We start from the raw sequence: 23,014 nt of genomic DNA, 5'->3' as shown, positions 1-23,014 counted from the left end.
GAGGAGGCCAGATGGCCGAGTGATGCCAAGGAGAGGGTGGGAAGAGCTTTCTAGATGCCTGCAGGGGTGGGGGCCGGCCAAGAAGAGGCAGGCCTGGGACCCTGCTGTGGAGGGAAGACCTGGTAATTGTGTGGCTACAGGGGGTGGGAGGAGAGGAGGTGCAGGCAGGGAAGAGGCAGGGAGGATCTTGGGGACTGGGTAGAGAGTGAAGTGACCTCCCAGGTTGAAGAGGAACAGGCTTGAGGAACTGAGGGTGGCTGGTGGAGAGGTGACTGGGGAACCCGCTAGGGTCAGGGTGGCCCAGCACAGCAGCTGTGAAGATGGTCCAGATGGAGGGCTGGCATGGCACAGAGAGGAGAGAGCAGCCAGCCACCTGCCAGGCAGCTGGGAACTGGCCAGCCCATGGAGCAGGCACTGAGAGTTGTACATGCTCTGATGAGAGAGCCAGGAGGAGTCCGAGCTCAGGGCCAAATCCTTTGGTATCGGTAGGACAGTCCTAGACCCTCCCACAAGCCCTCAAGTTCCCATGTGCAGAGAAGGACACAAACTCTGAGAGGCTAACCCTGGGCCGGTGCCAGTCTGCAGCCGCTACGGCTGAATGGCCTCAGATCCCCAGGCCACGCCAAGATGGTGGCCCTATCTTGGTCCACAGTGGTGAGGGCTGATGACTGAGGAGGAGTCGGGTCCACAAAGCCAGAACTGCAGAGATGCCCAGAGTAGAATCTGTTGACCCATCTGCTCCCCACCAAGACGTGGGGACTGTGGGTCAGAAAGGAAGTCACTCTGGACTCTTAAGGCAGTGTGCAAACAGACAGGGTCTCCAAGCCAGATGGCCTGGGGCTGACCCCAGCTCTGCTGCCAGAGCCAGGTCCTGAGGCAGTGGCTTTAACACCCTGTCTTGGTGCAGAAGAGGCAGAGTGACTGCTAGCTCAGACTCAGTAAGTTTCCAAAGATTGGGCTGGCCAAATCCTAAGACAGAGCTCTCCAGGGGACTCAGAACTGATGTCAGTTGGGAGCATACACCCCCACGCCCCACGCCCCACGCCCCACGCCCCACACCGCACACCCCCATACCCCCACACCTCTACCCTGTCTCTACCATGGGATTGCACTGTCACTGGAGCTGCCGAAGCCTGGTCGTTTGTGGTGACGTCCTTTCTAACCCCTTGTGATCCTACAAGGCCTGGTCAGGATAGCATGAGCCACAGTGGCCATCGATTAGCCTGGTTACTAACTTTGCCGACCTGTGTCCTGGAAGCAAGCAGGAGAGGCAGGCCTGGGAGGAGCTGTTTTCCGACGCCCATAGGGAGTTGTGCTCGGCTGGGTACTGAACGGAACCCCTTCTCCGCCCTGTATCATGTGCTTTGTTCCCTGTAACTTCATAGCCAAGTTGTGTGGCGGGAAATTTCTTTTGCCAGTAAGGACGCTGAAGCTCAGAGAGGTCAGCTAACGAATCCAAGGTCACTCAGCAGCCTGGTTTTGAACAGGTAACGGTGTATCTATGCCAAGGTTGTTACAGCTCCTTTGTACGGAAGGGAGCCAGCAGATGGCTCTCAGCAACACTAAATATTCTCCCTGTGTTACCGACACGGAAGTGGGGTAGGGCACGCTGCACACCCAGGTGGATATGGATTCAGCAGGCGGCCTGCTCCCTATAAACCATGTTCACTGCCATCCCAGCATCATATTCTCTAAAGCTCTCTTCCCACTGGAGCATTTATGCAGCACCTGCTGAATACCAGCTTCCAGGCTGGGCAGATAGGGCAAGCAACAGTTAATGAGGTGCAACTTCAGTTCTGAAGCAGCTAAGAAAATGGCCAGGAAACCCTGTATGTACATGGGTAATTGTGTCCAGAGGGTAAAGCTCTTTGGATCTGGGGTTTGTCTCAAGCCCCAGGAAAGACAGGATCTCTAACCTGGAGACTCAGCCAGGGGGGAAGATGCGTTGCTAAGACTAGGAAAGACGACTTAGGATGATTTATGTTAGCTATCTGTATACAAGGAAATGGGTGTTCAGAGAGGTGCAGTCACCTGCTGAAAGTCACACAGCACCTAGGTAAACTAGCAAGCAGCATTTCTTCCCAGAGAGCTTTTCCTCTGAAGTTCTTTTCCCTCCACCTCTTCATGTATAGACAGAGGCTGAGAGGGCAGGGCCCAACCACCAACTTCTGGATTTTCTTCCCAGGCCAGCAAAACGGGTAGATGGCTTTGAACCGGTCCACACTGTCATGGCAGCCTGCAGTAGACCCTAACCCATGCATGCCCTAGCTGCAAGGCAGCTTGCTCATCCAGAGTGGGAGAACCCAGTCTACCAGGAGCTGCCTGAGGTATAGACACTGCCCCCTCAGGCTGAACTTGGTACTGCAAGCCCTCCTTTTTTTTTTTTTTTTTTTTTTTTTTTTAACACATTGACTAAACTTTACATGGTGCATAGCCTGGTATGGGCTTGTGTCGGGCATCACATGTGCATGTATAGAATGCTCACCTCAGGCCCAGATCTCTGCAACTCCAGCAGTTTCCACATCGTGCACCAGGTCACTCACGGTATGGTCTGACGGCCCACCGTCCTGTCTATAATAAACCATGTCTGCGATCTAAAGCCTAGTTAACCAGTTACAGGCTAGTTCACAGCTAACCAGGTTAGGAATCCAGACTCCATTAAACCTCTCCAGGCTGAGGCACAGTGGGCCAGCACGATGAAGGGTGATTGCTGAACTCATAGGCAACTTCAGGGACAAAATAAACAGGTTTTCTAGAAACCGTAGGCCAGAGCCAGCGTGCAAGCTGGACCTGAGACCCCAGAACTTCAGGATCAGGGCTAGGGGTGTCCTCGCACTACAGCCTCTCTCTGTCTTGCCTGGGCTCCTTGGTGACCCTCCCTGTGTTTTTTCCCAGGTTGTCCATCAGGAACCTTCAAGGCCAACCAAGGGGATGAAGCCTGCACCCACTGTCCCATCAACAGCCGCACCACCTCTGAAGGTGCCACCAACTGTGTATGCCGCAACGGCTACTACAGGGCCGACTTGGACCCCTTAGACATGCCTTGCACAAGTACGTCTTCTCCCACCTCCAATCGACCCACAGGAAGGCTCGGAGCTAGGGGAATGGCCACAGAGTAGCAGAGCGCCTTGGGGAAGGAACACAAAGCTGGTTCTGGGGTGGCATGTGGCCCGCACCCCCTTCCACTCAGTCATGTGAGGATAAAGTCAAGGTTTTGACTCACAGAGGGGCAGGAGGAGGCTTGGCGGAAGATCCAAGTGACACCTACAACAGAGGATGCTCCATGCATGACTGAGCAGTGTTCTCTCCCCTACCTCAGTCAGGGATGACACTCTTAGAGCTGACCCCATACAGACCTGTTCTGTCAGGTAAAGGGCTGAGGAAGGTGACTGCTGATGGCCTCTAATGCATGTGCCTCTCCCCTTAAGGTCACTTCTAATATTGCTGCTGAAGCTCCAGCAGTATACACACACACACACACACACACACACACACACACATATACACACATATACACATACACACACATATACACACATATACACATATACATACACATACACACACATACACACACATACATACACACACATACACACACATATACACATACACACACATACACACACATATACACATATACACACATATACACACACATACACATACATACACATACACACACATACACACACATACACATACATACACACACATACACACATATATACACATATACACACATACACACATACATACACACATACATACACACATACACACATATACCCACACATACACACACATACACACATACACACATACATACACACATACATACACACATACACACATATACCCACACATACACACACATACACACATACACACATATACACACATATACACATATAAACACACATACACACATATACACACATATACACACATACACACACATATACACACATGCATACACACACTCTAGGCAACAGAAAGGAGAAAAAGTCATGATGTAATGCAGAACTCTAGTGATCTTGGGAGGGGATGGCTCAGTTGGTAAGGGCACTTACTCGACAACATGAGGACCTGAGTTCAAATCCTTAGCATCCATGTAAAAGGTCAGGCTCTGGGGGTGGAAGGGGTGGAGGCTGGCTGATCCCAGGAGCTAGCTAACCAGTCAGCCTTGTGGAATAGTGAGCTTCAGATCAGTGGGAGACCCTGCCTCAAAGTGAGGTAGAGAATGATAGAGTAAGATATTTGATCCCTTCCTCTGACCTCCACATGGGCATGCACACACCCACACCCTCATATGCATGCAACATACCTACATGTTCACATGCAACACTTACTCATACTCACATGCATGCACTCATATGCACACTCATGTGCATGTACACCCACATCCTCACATGCATGCAACCACCTACACACTCACATGCATGCATACACCACACTCAGATGTAATACATACATATACTCACATACATGCACACACATAAGATACCCTACTCAACAACTTCTGCTCTTGGTCAGCAGCTGGTGCTCACTCACGAAGGCTGGGAGGTGTAGTCTTTCAGACAGACATAGCCCCTGGGCTCTGGTGTAGAGGGAATGGGCCAGCAAGATGGCTCCTTGAGTGAAGGGCTTACCCCAAAAGCCTGGCGACCTGATGTCAATCAGGAGAACCCACACAGAGGCAGAAGGAAAGACGCAACTCCACAAAGTTGCCCTCTGATCTCTACTTACCGGAGCACACGCACAGCACACAGGAAAGAAGGTGGGAGGGAGGGAAACTGTTAGCACGCAGGTGTCATCCCAAACCTGAAAACCATTTCCAGGAACAAATACTGAAGAGGCTGGGACCTGGGGGAAAGCAGATGCTGACACACAGCAAGATAACGTATTCTAGAAGCTTCTTCGGGTAGATGGAAAGACATAGAGGAAGCCTTTTAGGGGGCCAGGGCTGGGGGAGACACAGGGCACCGGGTGGAGACAGTACCCACAGCCACCACTGATCCTCCTGTCCCTTCCCTAGCTATTCCTTCTGCGCCCCAGGCTGTGATCTCCAGCGTCAACGAGACGTCCCTCATGCTAGAGTGGACCCCGCCCCGAGATTCGGGGGGCCGAGAGGATCTTGTTTACAACATCATCTGCAAGAGCTGTGGCTCAGGCCGGGGTGCCTGCACACGCTGCGGGGACAACGTGCAGTATGCGCCCCGCCAGCTGGGCCTGACTGAGCCGCGCATCTACATCAGTGACCTGTTGGCACACACGCAGTACACCTTCGAGATCCAGGCTGTGAATGGTGTCACGGACCAGAGTCCCTTCTCACCTCAGTTCGCCTCGGTGAACATCACCACCAACCAAGCAGGTGAGCCCCACAAGAACACAGAGAGGGGACTGTCACTCTGGGTTAGGCCATGCCCTAAGACAGTAGTGTCCATCTCTTACCCCAGCACTGGGGAGACTGAAGCAAGGGAATCATGAGTTTGAGGGCAGCCTGGGCTAAATAGCTAAACAGCTGTCTCCAAAAATCAACAGCTTGGTCTGGGGCCTCGGGGCTCAGTAGTGGTATTTGTGTAGCATGTGTAGGACCTGGATTGGATTTTTAAGAAGGTTTGCCTGTGATTTAACACTCCAAGGGGTTATGTGCTTTGCAGAACAGTGAGTTCTCCCCCCTCAGAGCCACAGGCCACAGGAGAGAAGCAGGCCGCCCCTCAGCTTGTTCTTCATGGAGAATACATAGGGATCTTGGAGGCAGAGGTTCGGGCCAAGCCAGGAAGGCTTCCTGAAGGAGGTGGGCTGCTATGACTGTCATTTGTAGAACTAAGGGAACTCAGGAAAGAGGTGGAGGATACCTCAGGGGAGAAAGAGGAACGGCTACATCCCTAGACTCCCTACTGACAGCCAAAGTCAGGTCCTCACAAGCCAGGAAGAGTGACTGAGGCTAAGAGGCTTCTCTGGGCCTGGTGATTATAGTTCTCTGTCAGGACATGTGGCCCTGTCATTCCGTATGTTTGGGTAACTGTTTCTAAGATATCTGCCTGGGGCCCTGCAGTTCATTTACGTGTGTATTCGTGAGCTTGTATCTGTCCAGGCCTGGGGGATGGAAGGGACTTATATTTGACCACGAATGTGGCTCTACTGGCTGTTTTTATATCTGGGAAGGAGTATGCCTTCTCATGGGACCATGGGATATAACCGATGGAAGGTGTAATGGAGTGTATTAGTCAGCTACTGTAGTGATAATGCTAAGTAACAAATGTGCCCCCAACATCCAACCGTTTAGAACAGTCAACTACTGTAAGAACATGGAGCTATCCTTAGATTGGGGATATAGACTGGAGATTTAGAGAACCTCAGAAGCTACAGTTGTTGGCCCAGATACCCAACAGCCCACAGGAGTTCGATGGTGAGTCCCTCTAGCTTGAGAAAACTCGGCCGGAGCCCTGGCTACAGAAGAGGAAGCGGGCAATGCTTTTCAAGTAGGAGAAGGCAGAAAGGAAAGTCCTGGAGCTCTTCTGGGGCTCTGGGGGCCTCTCCAGCATCAACTGGATACCCAAAGTGAGGAGGAGCTGTTGCTAGGAGCGTCGGTGCTTAGCTGCAGAGGATGAGGCCTGGGCTGCTGAGAAGGGTCCCTCCTGGACATGCTCAGAGAATGGGATGGAGGGGAGGGGCTCCTGGGACGAGGAAGTAGTGTACATCCTCAGGAGTGAGACAGAGAAGTAGGGGCTGGGAAATGACTCAGTAGGTACAGTGCTAACTGTATAGGCGTGAGACTAAGTGAAGCTGTACAAGCTTCTAACCCCAGTGCTGGGGAGACAGAGACAGGAGGATCCCTGGCATTCACTGGCCAAGCAGTCCGGGCCACAATGAGAGACCCTGTCTCAGATGGCCAGGACCTAACAAATGACCCAAGGTTACCTTCTGACCTCTACACATGCGCTCACCTCAGGGCTCACATAAATGGAAGGATAAAGGAGCAGAAGGCCTGGTCTTCCATCCTAACTTTGATGTTCGCTTGCTATGTCCTTGGTATAATGGCCAGCTAGTCCTGCCAGAGCGCTGTGCATAACAAAACCACCTCCAAGCTCAGTAGACAGGGGTAGCGTATGTGTTCTCCTTCACTGTAGGACCCTGTAGGTCACTGGCTCCTCTTGTGGGGCCCACTATGCTGCTCATGCATCCACGGTGTAGGCTCTCTCTAGTCTTTGCTGTGATTCAGCACCCTCCCAGACTCATTTGGTGAAGGGTGAGCGTGCAGCAGGAGCCATACTGCACCAGCAGCTACCCAGACCTCAGTGGCTGCAGCAAGTCCACGCCCAAGACCCCGCATTGATGGGGCAGGAGGTGTGTTCTGCCTACAGAGACAGGGCCTTGACGACTAAGCCTCTGTCAGACCCAGGACATCTCTTCCTCATTTGGGTCTCGGTTTCCCCAACTATGCACTGCTAGGAGCAGACAGGAAATGTTTGGGACATAGACTCCTGGTCTGCATCCAGACCCTACTGAGGCAGATTCTGGGAGTGGAGTCTGAGGATTGGTTATCTTGCTGTCAGACAAATCTGAGAAACTTGAGCCCAACTGAGCCCAAGGCCCTCTGAGTTCTGGGCCTTACCCCATTTCCCACTTTTCTCTGTCCCAAGCCCTCTGAAGAATACATCTCACAGCCCAGCTAGGAACTGGGCAGCCACACACACACACACACACACACACACACACACACACACACACACAGACACACACACAGACACACACACACACACACCACCACCACCACCACCACCAGTGAATAGGGCTGAGGCATAGAAACCTGGCGCAATCACAAGGAGTCCTGCTACTACCTAGGCGTGGTGGCACACACCTTTAATTCCAGCACTCCCAAGGCAGAGGCAAGTGAATCTCTATGAGTTCAAGGCCAGTCTGGTCTACTAAGGGAGTTCAGGATAGCCCCTGTCTCCAAAAAAAAAAAAAAAAAAAAAAAGTCCCACTACTAAATGGGCTCAGCTCTTGATTTTAAACCTGGAACTGCTGACCTCTAACTCCAGCCTGGAACAAACAGCCTGTAAGGACTACAAGGTAAACTATAGATACAGAGCCTGTTTCACAGCTGCCTGAAATGAGAGCCAAAAATGTCCACCCGTGCAGACCACGGCCTTCTTGGGATGAGAGACTTCCTGCAATGAACATTTGAGCTGGGCTCCAAAGACTGAAGAGATGGGGTCAGGCAGAGAGGAAGTTGTCCCTGGGAGAACAGTGCAGGAGTTAGTGGACAGACAGGGTTCTACTCTTCCTTCTAAGCCCCGGGCCTTCCTACCACAGGGCCTTTGCACATGTGACTCTGACCTGCCTGCAGACCTGAGCTCACCTCACTGACAATCCTCATACAGACATCTCTCCCCAGCCCAGCGTCAGGGCTTAGCATTCCTGGTGCTAAGATTTAGTTTTATGTCTCTGATCATTGTGCATCTGTCTGTCCCCACCCTGCCGCCGCCCATGTACAGTGGTCTGCTTTTCCTCACGGAGGCTGTCTCAGAACCCAGAAGGAGACGCCCCACAGGGAGCAGCCCAGAAGCATTCAGAGAAGGTTCAGGGAAGCGTGCAACGACGAGGAGCTTGGGACACTGGAGACTGAAAACAAGCATAGGGCTGGAGAGGGATGCCCCGTCCCAGACCGATGCATTCAGTGGTGGGTTTGGACAGACCCTAAAATTCAATTTATAAATATCTAGTTCACTGCCTTAAAAGGAAAAGGCCTTTCGTCTGGGTAAGCACTGGGCTCCGTTCACAGTCCCCTGGCACTCGCTGGGGCCAGAGCTGTCTTCTGACTTCATAAAGCCGTCACGCGCCTCCACCCACACTCTGCCCAGACACAGTGGCACTCGGGGACTGAGGAGGGAGAACAGGCTGGGCTTGTGGGGCTTTATACTAGAAGAAATGCCAAGCCACATGCCCAGGCTCAACAGCTGGAAATGAAAGGCCTCAGGACTGGGCCCAGCTGTCAGAGCCCTCAGCCTCTGCCACGGGGCCATTCTGCCCCTTGACCTGACACACTAAGAGACCAGAGGGCAAGACGCAGCTCCTCAAAGAGGTGGCGTTTATGTGGATATACAAATAGCAAGCAGGACAGCTGGGTAACCATGGAGGGGGAGGGGGAAACATCTCAGTCACACAGACTAGTCCTCAGGGCTGCCCAGAATCCAGGGCCACGCTCCAAGGCTGCCCCAGATATGCTCTACACTCTTCAGCACCCCACCAGGTTCTAGAGGTGATGAGAAAGGTCTGGACGTGGGCGTCAGGTGGGGAAACCTGGCTTTGATTGGTTGACTGACTTACTGACTGACTGATTGATTTAGAGACAAGATCTCATATAGCCCAGGCCAGCCTTGAACTCAATATGTAGCTGAGGATAACCTTGAACCTCTGATCCTCCTGCCTCTATTTCTGGAGTCCTGGGATTCCAGGTTGACACCATGCCTGCCTCAAATCTAGTCCGGCTGTCCCCTGCCGGTAAGTTGCCTTGGTCTACTAAATCTGCTCGCCCCTCCCTATAGGGCTCCTTCTTCACAGAGCTATGGTGAGAAATTCAGCCAATGTCCCCCGTGCTACCCAGGCTGCCTGGCATAGGAAGGTACTAAAAACCCGGAAGCCCTCTGCATCCACTGTGACCATGAAATCCATTACATGAACCACATGGTCAATACATGCAGATGCTAGGTCAGAACCTCGGCCGGGATTCACTCCCAGACTGAAAGGTACTGTATTAGTTTATAAACAAGAGTAGATAAGAGCTGTGAACTTGCCCCACAGCCATCATGGCAGGAGGCCACAGGATCTGAATGTCTTTGGGGGGGAGGGGGGGAGGGGGGAGGGGAGTGACAGGACACCTGCAGTTAAGAGTCCCTACTGTGGCCAGATAGGTGACTTCAGCTTTGAAAGTCACTTGCACTGAACAATAGATTGATCCGTTGGGGGCATGCCCTGTCCTCCCAGCCCATTTGGTCACATGGGAGAAAGGACATCAGCGCCAGGCCTGACTGATCTGACCCGAGGTCAGATTTCTGACCCGAGGTCCCAGCTGTAAGGGAGCCCTCACTTTTTTTGGCCTCAGTTCCCCTGACTGTGAAATGGGCTTTTGCAGCGGGCTGGAAGGATAAGCAACCGTGTGGCATTACCCATACCTAATCACTACAGGCTTAGCTAGTTCCAGCTGCACATAGTAGGACCTTACAGTTTTGAGACTATGCAGATCTCTGCAAACTAAACAGGGCATGTGCCATGCCACTGGAGCTGCAGGATCTTTGAGTTTTTCTCTTTATTCTTACATGGGAACATCGGATCCCATGCATGCCAGGTCTGTAGCTATTCCCGTTTTATTTTGAAGTGGGGGCTCACTAAGTTGCCCAGGCTGGCCTTAAATGTATTCTGTAGCCCCAGGGAAACTTTGAATTTGAGATCCTCCTGCCTCAGCTTCCTGAGTAGCTGAGATTATAGCTGCTGGATCACCAGGCCTGGCTTCTGGCCATCATGTATTGAGACGGTGTGCTGAGTCTAGCTCTGGTTCTTTCAGGAATGGCTTGGTTTCCTTCAGCTTTGAGCCACCCTGAGCCATTGAGATCCCTTCAAGTCCTTGCCCAGAGCCTCTGATAGCTCTCATTCATCCATAGGATCCCTGGGTTTTTTTTCTTTCAGCCTTCCAAACTCTAGGGCTCCCCACTGGGAAAGCTTTACTTCTTTAAGTTTGGTCTCCAGGTGGGTAACACAGGAAAGTCTCCCATCTCAAGGGCCTTTTTACCACAGGAGGGGCCAGCCATATTCCCTAAGCCGGGGGTGTAGACATCTTCTGAATGTCTACATGGCCCTGCTGATCAAAGCATGTGATTAGGGTCATATGGAAATATCCCACATCATGGGGGCCCCACTTTGTCTCATGCACATCTCTTGCTCTGTAGAGGGAAACTGAGGCCCAAAGAGATTCCTAAGTGGCTCCTCTGGATCCCGTGAGGATCCTTAGCAGAGCAGGTCCCCAGGCACCCTGCCCAGGTCTGTGTCCACGACACCATGCCACGTGGCTTCCTCACCGAAAGACTTTGAACTCTCCAAAGCCTTTCTTATCCCCAGGGCTCCTCTGATCCTCATGCCCTGCTGGGTCTGGGCACACAATGCCTTCTGCTCTGGAACTGGTATGAACTTGTCTTCACCCTCTTCTCTCCCTGGGAGGCTGGGAGGATCAGAGAGCTCTGAGCAGGGGCCTGGGGAAAGAGGAGAGAAGGGAAGAGAGAGCGAGGGAGACCGCATCCTGCGCTCTGATCCTTTGGAGCCAGGGAGGCGTTGCGGACTAAAGGTGCCATTGAAGATGGGTTTCACTGCATGATACAGGCGGGACACAGGACAGGTCGCACGACAAAGCTGGTGGCAGAAGAGAATCAACATGCCACGAGTTTGCGAGTTTGCGAGTCTCTGGGCAGCCTGTGGCAGTGTTGGTCCTGTTGGAGGTGTGCCTGTGTTTGCTGTCCGTGTGCTCCAGAGCACGGGCAGCTCTGGGTACTGCGAGAGTTCAGGCTCCCTATTTGGAGTTGACAGCTGTCAGTTGGCCTGCAGTGGCCCCGGCTGCTGTGTGTCTCTAGTACAGTGGTTCCCAACCTGTGGGTCGTGACACCTTTGGGCTCACACAACCCTTTCACAAGGGTCACTTAACATCATCAGAAAACACAGATATTTACATTATGATTTCTAACAGTAGCAAAATTAGTTATGAAGTAGCAATGGAAATAATTTTATGATGGGGGGTCACCACAACATGAGGAACTGTATTAAAGGGTCTCATCATTAGGAAAGTTGAGAACCACTGGTCTAGCAGGGTGTCCTGGATACAACGCCCTTGCAGACACAGGGAACTGAGGCAGATAGACACACACGGGAGCCTTTTCAAGTAATGTTTGCCTGTATCCCATTTGCCAAAGGAAGTCACATAGCCAGGCCCAGAACCAGAGACGGGAAACCTGAGAGGCAACAGGACAGAAAGGTATCGCAATAGAGGGACGGTTGATACGACAGGCCATGTGGCCTTCCTCTGAGCCATAAATAATACTGGAAAATAGGGAACGTGGAGTTGCCAGGGGACCAGACTCCTTAATGCATCTTTTTATCCTTATGGGCCAAACTAGCTGCAGTATCTCCTGCTGTCACATACATGTCCCAAACACCAGGACAGAAGGTGAATTAGGAGTCTGCTTTCCTTGTAAAAATGACTTCCTTTGGGTTTTATGGAATAGTTCAGCTTATATCTACCGGCAAACTCAACATGGCCACTCCAGCCATAGAGTAGAGAGATTAGGGAAGTATAGTCGTTTAATTGGGCGCAGTGTGCTTCACTAAGGACTCGAATTTTGCTCCTGTCTGAAAGACTGACTGTTGGGAAGGAGGCAGAAAGTACTAAAGGAGAGGAGCCTGGGAAGAGAGAGGGCTAGGTTACCCAAAGCCAGCCTTCCTTCCTCTCTTCTTCCCTTCCTTCCTTCCTCCCTTCCTTCCTTCTTCCCTTCCTTCCTTCTTCCCTTCCTTCCTTCTTCCCTTCCTTTCTTCTTCCCTTCCTTCCTTCTTCCCTTCCTTTCTTCTTCCCTTCCTTCCTTTCTCCCTTCTTCCCTTCTTCCCTTCTTTCCTTCCTCCCTTCCTCCCTCCTTCCCTCCTTCCCTCCCTCCCTCCCTCCCTCCACCTACCTATAAACATTGTTGAGCCACACACTGTCCCAGGCACTGGGGGTAAAGAGGTGAGAGTGTATGAGAAGACAGAGAGGAGACAGGCATGGTGTCTCTGAACAGGTGACATTTGCGTGGAGACCCAAATTAAGATGAAGGCCACTGACCTCTGGCGGGTGGAAGGCAAGAGGTTGCCCAGCAGAAAAGTAGGAGCCAAGACCCTGGGGCTGGGGGAGGAGACCTCGGGATATTTGGGAACACAAAAGAGGCAGAATAGACAGTGCCTGGGAGAGAGGAGATGGTAAAAAGGGACATGCCAGACAGGGCCTCCATGGCAGGTTCCAGAATCCGTGGAGCCATTCATGGGAGCAAGGGCAGCACATGGTTCTGGGGCCTGCAAGGCCTTCAGGCCTGGGCCTGGGGTGTGGCCACCTCTCCCCCATGGTGCCCTAGCTCACTGCTTCTTCTCAGCTGAGAAGGAATGGCCAAAAGTGGGTTCCTCCTTCATCTTCAGCATCCTAGCCTCCTGCCTCTCTGACCTATGCTGGCATCTAGGACTAAGCCTGTCCTTCATTTAGCCCGTGGGTGGCTCCGCGGATTCCCAACCCTGCCGTGGAGGCCCTGTCTGCCATGTCCTCGTAGTATCATCTCATCCATCCTGAGAAGTCCCTCGTCCTGCCCCTTCATAACTCAGGGAGGAAACATGGCTCTTAGGGAGAATTCAGCTGGCCCAAGCTCCTGCCAGGGAAAGACAGACTCTCTCCAGTCTGCCCAGGCCTTGCTGGAGGCCAGCAGGCCCCCCGGCCACCTGCTGCAGGAGAGCAGACTGGCCAGCTCCCCCACCTCCTCCAGCCACAGACCTCTTCTGTGCTCTGCCCCCTGGGGCTCCATCTCCTGGCAAGGGTCACAGGGCACCGCTGACCCCGTAGCCTCCTGGCGTGCCCGTCTGATAATTGAAAATACCAGAATTCCCAGATGTCCAACTTTCAGGGTAACCTGACCCAGCGTGGGCGCGGCAGCAGGAGGGGCCGGGATAACTTCTAGCCTGTGCCTTTTCTCACTGCTAATCTCTGGATTCCGAGAGAGGGGCCAGCTCCCTGGCCTGCCTTGATCATCTTCCTGGCAGATGCCGCCTCCTCACCACGCCTGGGTCACGGGGCTTAGGGGCTCAGAGCCCAGGATCTGCCTGAAACCCAAGCCTGCTACAGCCCAGACCCCTCAAGCCCATGGGACCTGCCATGCCTGGAGGGGGGCTGGATTGGCTTCAAGACTACAGCCTGGAGTTTAGGATGTCCTGACAAACCCTCTACGGTGTCCCTGGTCTGCCGTATTATTACTGCAGGAAGGCTGGTCGGCTCTGCGTTTGCCTGGGTTTGAATCTTGGCTCCGTTGCTTGCTGCACATGACCTCAGGCAGGTTTCTTCATCCCTCCTGAGTTCATCCCCTCATCTGTAGAGCTGGCATTATCAATGCCCAACCCACGGATGACGTGTGTATCTGAGTTAGTGACCCTGTGGGTGTCAGTAACCAGGTCCTCCTGTGGGTGGGCATCGTGAACCCCCAGGGTCTGCAGGAAAGTGAGCTGTGTGGACAGAGGAGCAAACAGCCATGTTCTTCAGGCCTTCCGTCATACCTCAGGGCCTTCGGGACAAGGAGAGACTCCAAAGGCTGGGCCCACTTACCTGGTCCTATGCCTCCTCGCAAGAGCCCACCCTGTGGCTTCATCTAGAGGGTCTGTGGGCAGAGTCCTGCCTGTACACAGTCCTTGAGGGGTAGAGTGGACCACATGGCCCACCAGGCTCAGCCGCTATGGACCTACCCCCTGCTATGTGACCTTGGACAAATCACTCCCCTTCTCTGTGCATGCTCTGTCTCCTAGCAACATTAGTTTCTCCTGGTAGTAGTTTAGGAGTCAGCGGCTGGGGTGGGAAGGCAAGGTGGGGTCTGTCAAGGTCTCCCGGTTACACTGGCACCAGCTGAGAAGGGAGGTAAGCCACAGGGCACATTCTGACACTTTGCCTTATAGTCGGGCATGGGCTGGAGATTCCAGAAGCAGCAAGCGGGGGCTTTGGCTCAGGGTGGGTCCTCTGGTTCCTCTTTACAGAGCCGAGTGTGATGCTGGCTGGGATAGGCGTGGGGATGTGAGGAGGGGCGCTCATTGGACAGAAAGAAGCCCACTTTCTTCCATGAGTCTGTATGGCCCTGAATGGCCATGTGGAGCGGCTTCTCCCTAGAGAGATACTGGCACTCCCAAAATGATTTCCCTGCCACCCACTCAGCCTACATACACCCCCACACACACACACACACACACACATACACACACACACCTCCCTTCCATAAGCCATCAGTGACCTTGTTGCATCAAGCAGGGACGTGGTTGCTGAGGCTGGAAATACCCCACCCAGGCCACAGGTCAGCCATGGGGAATGGGCAGAGAGAGGGAGTCCGTACTCAGGACCCCACCACACTGGGCTCTAGGCTGGGGACTTTGGGGGGCAAGGCAGAGTGTTGGAGCTGCTGGGCCACAAATACACCAGCCTGCCCAGGGTACAGAGGACAGTCTGGTCCAGAGAGGTCAGCAGTTCACCTAAGGCCACACAGCCAGTTAACAGAGGGCACAGGGGACAGGCTGGGGGAGGTGAGGCAGAGTGAAAATAATTAAGTCAGCCCCAGTGTCAGAGGCCCCTGAACTCCCAAAGGACCAAGCGAGGTTGGTGTCTAGTACAGCCAAAGCCCTGGGAAAACAGGTAGGAAGTGGGAGAAGGGCTGGTCTCAGTGGTCAAGTATCTCTTCATTGGCCAGGATGGGAAATCAGCCCATCGCAGACCTACTCAGGAGCCAGGAAAATGGTTAGGAGGCATTTCCTCCACACTGTGAGCTCTCAGTCCCCCATGGGACCATGAACCCTCAGGTCCAGAGAGGCATTCTGAAACCCAGGCCTGAGCGGGACCCCTCTGGGAAGAGCAGAGCTGTGGAGACCGCTCACCAGCCCCAACCCTCTGCCGGCCACTCTGACACACCACAGGTGCAGTGTGCAGATTTGCCCCCATCGGAAGAGGGAAAACAAAACAAGACAAAAGCTAGAGTGATTAGAGACAAGCAGCGGTGTGGGCTCAGCACCTGATCCTCTTGTGATCTCAGTTTCCACACATATGAAACGAGGAGACTGGACTAGATAATGTGCGCTGGCTCTTCCAGCACCGAGAGCTGCTCTCTTCTCAGCTCCATCTTAACCCGCCTGGTGAGAACATAGGTTGCTGATGGGCTGGGGTTGATAGACTGACTACTTGAGGGTCTGTAGATTAGACTTGGTTGAGATAAAGTTCTTGGGACACACGCCTGATCGGGTCAACATGTATGACGCAGTGTCAGCGTGTCTCTTGTACCTCATCTAGTTCCTCAGCACTGTCACAAGCCCCCAGACAGACCCCAGCACCCACCATGGTCTGGCATTCTCTATTGGTCCTTTCTCTGGTCCCTGACCCCCACCAACCTGCCTTCTGGCCCTGTACTCACAGGCCCCACAGCTCTCACCCTTTTAAGATAAGTCGCACTTCCTCATTCCTGCTTTGACCCCTGACTTCTGACCTCTCTTGACCCCCTGACCTCTGACCTCTCTTACAGCACCATCGGCCGTATCCATCATGCACCAGGTGAGCCGCACCGTGGACAGCATCACCCTGTCATGGTCCCAGCCAGACCAGCCCAACGGTGTGATCCTGGACTATGAACTGCAGTACTATGAGAAGGTAGCCCTGTGCCCACTGGCTCTGCCTCCCCAAACACCCCTCTCCCAGTCTAGGCCTGGTGTTCAATCCCCCACCAGCCTCAGGGTCAGCCTGCCAGGCTCTCTGTTGGCTCTACCACCCCTGTTGTGAGATCTTGGGCAGGTGCTTTGCCCTCTCTGAGTCTCAGTGTTCTGGTCCAGGGGACCAGCTGTCTGTCTGAATGACACGCCACTTTCAGACCTGTTACTAAGACCTCTTCAGTCTTGACCTCCAGAGGCCTGAGTTTGAGATAAACTGTTTTTCAAAACAAAACAACTAAACTGCACTTAGCACTGATAACGGGTCTTCACCTGTTGAAAGCGTCTACACCTATTCGGGGTGGACCCCTAGAAGGGCCTCTGGGAATGATGGACTTCTGTTCAAACTAAGGTGTCGATGACTAACAGGAAACCCGCAGTTGAGGGGAGCCCACAGTGAGCTCACAGTGAACGAAAGGGCTCTTCCTACAGGCTGAGGGGAGAAAGCCAGATTTCCCCTAAGGCCTTCTGCGTCTACTGTGGCCCTGTGTCCACCTAGGCACCTTGGACTGCATAGAGGGATTTCTCTCTGATCTTTTAGAATGGACCCCACTCCTTGAGAGACCTGTGGCTGGAAGCCATGCATATAAGACAAACAGGCAGAACCCATTTGAATCCTCAGGCAGTTGAACTTTCCCCTTTGGGCCTCCATCTCTACCTGGGTGGATGGCAGAGGAGACTGCCACTCCACGAGGAAGAGGAAGGGGCAGACACCAGCACCAGGCATGTCCCTGGTCCCCTACAGAGGCTTCCCTGCTCTCCTGCCCTGTCTCCTACAGGGTGGGCTAGTATTTCAAGGCAGAACAGCATGGAATAGAAAACGGGAGCGCCACCTGGTACAGGGCTCCAAGAGTGGACATAACAGTTGTCTCCATAGGGATAGACACTATAGAGGCCCTGTAACCTGGTGCCTTTACTTGGAACACTCCCCCCTACCTTCTACCCATAGAGACCACAGGGACCCTGGAGAAAGGTGCCCTTGGGCTTCTGTTCAAAAGAAGCTGCCAGTAAATGGTTGGTAGGAAGCCTACAGTGAGCAGGAAATGGATGGGGGGGGAGGTCCATGCTATTGGGGCTCAGGGAAGACAGCTGGAGACTGTGGCAGCTAGGCCTGCAGAAACCCACTTTCTGAGACCCCGCCTAGTCCTAGCACCCCATCAGCCTCTGGGTTAGCTGAGATCTATTTGTCACCTACTAAGCCAGTCTCATTCAACTGCTCCTAATCATGGGCTTTCTCTGCATATGTTGCCCTGTGTCCCGTGTTGCTGTCAGGAGCCACGTCTCTCTCTGGTCACCACCCTCTCCCCAGAGCTCTGAGCTGAAGCCTAGAGATACCCAGTAGATGCGTTGAGTGAAGGAATGAAGGAGCCCCACTTGCCACCCCACCCCCACATCACTGCAGTGCCCAGCTTCATCAACCAACTGTCTTCCCCAGAGAGGCCTGCACCCCCCTGACTCCTACCCCAGCCCCCAGCTTTTAACTTCCCCATCACATCACATTCTTTCCTCCCTCGTCTCTTATCCCTGCCTGTCAGCATCTTCAGGGTACCATGAAACACACACACACACACCCCGCCACTACCAGCAGCGAACATCTTCCCAGAGAGACTTTGCCTCTTCTCTGGAAAGCCCACATGCTGGCAGCAGGGGGCCTGCTCTCCCTAGGGTGTGAATGATGAATGAGACCATTGTGTGGATAGAACAGAGAGTGAGGACGGAGCCCATGAAAGAAACAAGAACCAGAGGCAGGCTGGCTGCTTGGGTCGGTCACTTCCTACCCCTCGCCGCCCCGGACAGCCCCAGATCATACTTTAGTATTTCTGTATGAATGTCTTGGCCTTCTCTGAGAAGCCTTCCCAACACTGCCAAGACCAGGGCCAACGTTGACCTGTCTCTTGGCCCTCTGCTGGATGAGATGTTAGCTCTGCTGTATCCCGGCACCTGGTATAGAGTAGGCGCTCCACAAGTGCTTGTTAGGTGTGTTGTGGAAGTGGCTACTGAGAGAGGCCTGAGTGTCTCTCCTGAAAAAAAAGCAGCCCTGTATCTCGCTGGGTCCTAAAGACCTTCGATGGGGCTGCCAGTCTGGGGAGCTGGACCAGGGAGCTTTGCCTTGCAGGGGCCAGTGTCTCTGCTCCCTCCAGCAAGGACAGCTGATTTTTTTTTAAACAAAAGAAAGAAAAGGGAAAAAAAAACTAATTAAGAAGCTTTGTGATTAAATGAAACTGAAAGTAAGTATTTTTCCCCAAAGATTGGAGCGGAAATGAGGAATCCCTTTGTGGTCCTGACTGCGACCCATTTCCTACTGTAACAGCCAGGCCCGGGAGCCCAGCAGAGGTGTTAGCTGGGGTGGCTCTGCTCTGCTTTCTTTGGGACCAGGTGGCGTCACAATAGCCAAGTAGCCACCTGATCACTTCTCACAGTCCCCAATGTGTGCAGGGGACACCACGCCATCACCAGAATCATCCTTGGAATGGTACTCCTAGGCATTGAGGGGAGGAGAAACTGAGTCACAGAGGTGTATATGACCCGTCAAGCACTCTGCTGAGTGTCAGAGGAAGGACCTATCCTCGATCTTCCTTTCTCATTCTCTCTGGTGCTCCTGCCTCTCAGCTTTCTCCCAAGGTTACTTCTGAGATGACCAGTGACATGTAGCTAGGACCAGGTCCCCATTCAGTTAGCCCGTCTGCTCTGAGTCTGGGTATACATGCCATCAAAGGACAGCCATGGGGTCATTTCACTTCCACTGTCACCAGCTGATGCTGGCTGCAGAGGCCTTTGCCATCTGGGAAGAACAAAAGCTCAGATACTAATGGCCCTGTGAGGTACTTACTCGCCACAGAAGGGCGGACAAAGATCTCGGGATCGGGAGGTACCTAAGCGTGGCCTGCCGCCGTGGCACGGGTGAGGGGAGGCCTGTATCCGGGACATCTGAGCTGAGGTTTGGTTTGAAAGCTGAGAGAAGTTTACGGAGGGGTGTATGATGAAGGCAGCCATTCAGGCAGCAGGCGCAGCGGGCTCAAAGGCCCTGGGGCAGAGCTGAGCAGCTGCATTCGGAGAACAGAGAAATGATCTCAGATCTCAATAAGAACAACACACAGGAGAGAGAGAGCGCGCCACAGGGGAGCAGTTGGGAAGGGAGGCTGGCTGGGGTGTGTCCTGCCTTCCAGGCTTGGGAGTCTGGATTTGATTTAGACTCTGATAGAAAGTTCTGGAATGCTGGGATCTGACTCCAGTTGTGTTAAAGATCCATGCAGAGTACTAGAAAGTAGAAACCCAGAGACACATGGGACACAGAGTGAGCAATGACGAGGGGTTGAGTTGGGGGAAGGTTGGCAGCAGAGGAGGTGAGAGATGACAGGGTGGACGTTTTGATGTCCGGGACCCCTGGGACATGGCAGGATGACCCTGTGGATGGTGCTGGTTCCAGAGGCAGGGGATTTATAGCACTCACCAAGCAGGATACCCTGGAGCATATGCCAAGGGTCAGTGGAAGCAGAGGCCACAGCCTGGGATCATTCAGAACCCAAGGCGAGGGAGCCGGTAATTGATTGTGGTGTCAGGGATCCAGGATCAACTCCTGTTCTGGTGCCTCAGCCTTCCGGAGTTACCTGGGAAGGTCAGCAAGGTTGCAATAGTGAGATGTCTAGCTGGCAAGCCATGGCTGCCTCTTACTGGCGTCTAGGACCTGCCCTGTACCCACAATTCATCTCTTTCTGGAATATTTCGGAACAAACACTGGTCCGTCTCCAACATAGGGCCACTCCCCCCTTCCCCCTTCCTCTCTTACTTCTCCAGAAAGGGCCTTTAGGAATGGCTATGGCTCTCGGGTCTCCTTGGCTTGGCCTTTCCTCAGATCTACTGGGACCTGCTACCTTCCCTAAGCCTGAACTGACAGCCATTGCCTGAGGCCACTGGGTGAATGGCAGTGGGCTCACTGCAGACTGGCTGGTTCCATCCATCCAGTGTCCCTGTGGAGCTGGCCTCCTTTAGCAGAGCTTCCCAGAGCCCATGGGTTCGTGTTCTCCACAGCTGGGAGCAGAGACACTGGGCCAGGCAGGCACCCTGACATCAATGTCAATGTCAGTTCAACAGATATGTCCATTCAGCAGCTGAGAGAGGCAAGCATTTCAGACAGGGGACGGGGACTGGGGAGAGCATGAACTGTGGAGTCCAGTTGTGTCTGGCAAAACTGGAGCAGGCTCTGTCCAGAGAAGCCTGAGCACCCGCTTACCTCAGCCGTCCTTCACCTAATCTTGTATGTGGACGACTTACTCTCTAATAGCATTGGTGATGACAATGACCACGAGAGCTGGCATTTATGGAGTCACTGTGCCTAGTGACAGCATTTGTGTGCTAAAGTCTCTAGCCACTTTCAATGGAATCTCCCCGGTCACGTGGAATGGTACCCACAGCTGGCAACCTTCTTTGGAAGATGGGAAGACCAAGGCTACAACCCAGCCTTGCTCGTGCATGCCTGTAATCCCAGCACTCTGGAGGTAGAGGCAGAGCAATCTGGAGTTCAAGATCACATTCTCAGTTACATAGTGAGGCCAGCCTGGGCTCTGTGAGTCGGGCTTAACAAAATTAAAAGGACAGAGAGATAGAAAGGAGACGGAAGGAGGGAGGGAAGGAAGGAGGAAAGAAAGGAATGAGGAAGCGGGCAGGCAGGCTGGGGCCTGATTCTGTCTCCTCCTACAGGCCCTGGTAGGCTTCTCTGCACTTCTCCTATTACCCTGTGAAAACCTAGCCGATGGTACTCCAAAGAAACAGCTAGAGCAATACAGTCTCTCTAGCGTCCCAGTGAGCCATATGCTGCCTGATTGAATTCTAGAGCTTTGGCGTTTATTGCTCTGTTTTCTGGAATGGCACACTGAGCCCCAAGAAAGTAAAAGGGGTCCATCTTGAGGACACACTGCCACTCGGGGGTAGAGAAATTCAGTATTTAAAACAGTGTCTGGTCCTATCTCCATCCTGTGCCTGGCTTTCGGGAAATGATCTGCTTGGATTGGTTCCTCACTTCCCCAGGGCACCTGTGACACCAGGGTTTCCTCTCTTGTCCTCGTATATAGAAACCCAAACCCCAAGCGTCCCAAGGTGGCACCAAAACAGAATGCGGACTCCAACCTTTGTGCTGGAGCAGATCACGTGTTGCACAGCGGCACCTACTGGTCAGTTTTGGAACTGCATCTTAGATTGGCCATGTGTGCCACTATGGAGCACCTGTGTACTGAGAGTGAGTTATCTAGAGATGGTGTGTGGCCCTTGCCCTCAGGAAACTTCCATCCTCAGAGAAGATGGGTGTGCGCATTAGAACATTAGAAGAGGTTTTGTACCTACAACTCCTGGCTGGGACATCCTAAAAGTCCCCATCAGAGTCAGCATCTGTGCTGAGCCTTGAGCGATGAGCAGGGAGCTGCCAGATGGAGGAGGCAAGAACACTTGAGACTTGGGGAGCCTGGCCCAAAGCCTGGTATCCAGGAAAATGAGGGTCATCTGATAGAACATAGTAGGAGGCATATGTCTCAGTGATAGAGCATTCCCCTAGCATGCCTGAGGCCCTGAGCCCCATCCACAGACATAAATAAAACATGGGGCCCCAGATTAAATTTGAATGAAGAAATGTTAATGTATGCCCCAAATACAGCATAGGCTATAGTTATGTTATGAAGTCGGGACTGGAGACGCTGTTCACTTGGCAAGGTGCGTGTAATACAAACAGGAGTTCCATCCCCGTGTGCACGCTAACAAACAAACAAACAAACAAACTAGACACAGCAAAGCACACATAAAAGTCAGGCTGAGAGATGGTTTCCAAACCTGAGAAGGAAAGGAAAGGAAAGGAAAGAAGGAAGGAAGGAAGAATGAAAGGAAGGAAGAAAGGAAAGACAGTGGAGAATGACTGAGAAAAACACTCTTGTTGACCTCTGGCCTCCACACCCACAAATACATATAATTTTTAAATATATTTATTGGGGCCATGGATGTAGCTCAGTGAGTAGAGTGCCTGCCTAGTATACCAAACCCCCTAGTCCCACCCCCCAGCATCATGTAAATTGGATATAATAGTGCGTGTCTGAAATCCCAGAATGTAGGAGGTAGAGGCAGGAGAATTATCTGTTCACAGTCATTCTTGGCTATGTGGCAAGTTCCAGGCAATCCTCGGCTGCATGAAACTCTTATGTCAAGAAAAAAATAAATAAATAAAACAGAAGCCATCGGTGGTGGCGCACGCCACCCCCAGCACTTGGGAGGCAGAGGCAGGCGGATTTCTGAGTTCGAGGCCAGCCTGGTCTACAGAGTGAGTTCCAGGACAGCCAGCGCTATACAGAGAAACCCTGTTTCGAAAAAACCAAACCAAACCAAACCAAAACAAAACAAAACAGAATAAAATAGAATTTGTGTGTTTATCTGAGCAGCCTGCCTTATGTTCCAGGGAAATCAGTAGCTGGGGTGGCTGGGGTGGCTGAGGTAGCTGCGGTGGCTGGGGTAGCTGGGGTAGCTGGGGTGG

The 23,014-nt window shown here is 52.8% G+C and overlaps 1 protein-coding gene across 5 annotated transcripts in view; it reads left to right on the top strand.

Moving 5' to 3' along the window:
• Ephb2 (EPH receptor B2) overlaps positions 1-23,014 on the top strand; it is a 183,812-nt gene that overhangs the window by 135,921 nt on the left and 24,877 nt on the right. For all 5 annotated transcript variants that reach the window (XM_031379116.1, XM_031379115.1, XM_031379114.1 and 2 more), the window contains exons 4-6: positions 2,896-3,051; positions 5,039-5,374; positions 16,326-16,450. In XM_031379116.1, coding sequence (XP_031234976.1) covers positions 2,896-3,051; positions 5,039-5,374; positions 16,326-16,450 — 617 coding nt within the window. The remainder of the gene's footprint in view (positions 1-2,895; positions 3,052-5,038; positions 5,375-16,325; positions 16,451-23,014) is intronic.

This window comes from Mastomys coucha, unplaced genomic scaffold, assembly GCF_008632895.1.
Source record: "Mastomys coucha isolate ucsf_1 unplaced genomic scaffold, UCSF_Mcou_1 pScaffold18, whole genome shotgun sequence".
Lineage (NCBI taxonomy): Eukaryota > Metazoa > Chordata > Mammalia > Rodentia > Muridae > Mastomys > Mastomys coucha.
This window is presented reverse-complemented; position numbering and strand designations above follow the sequence as displayed.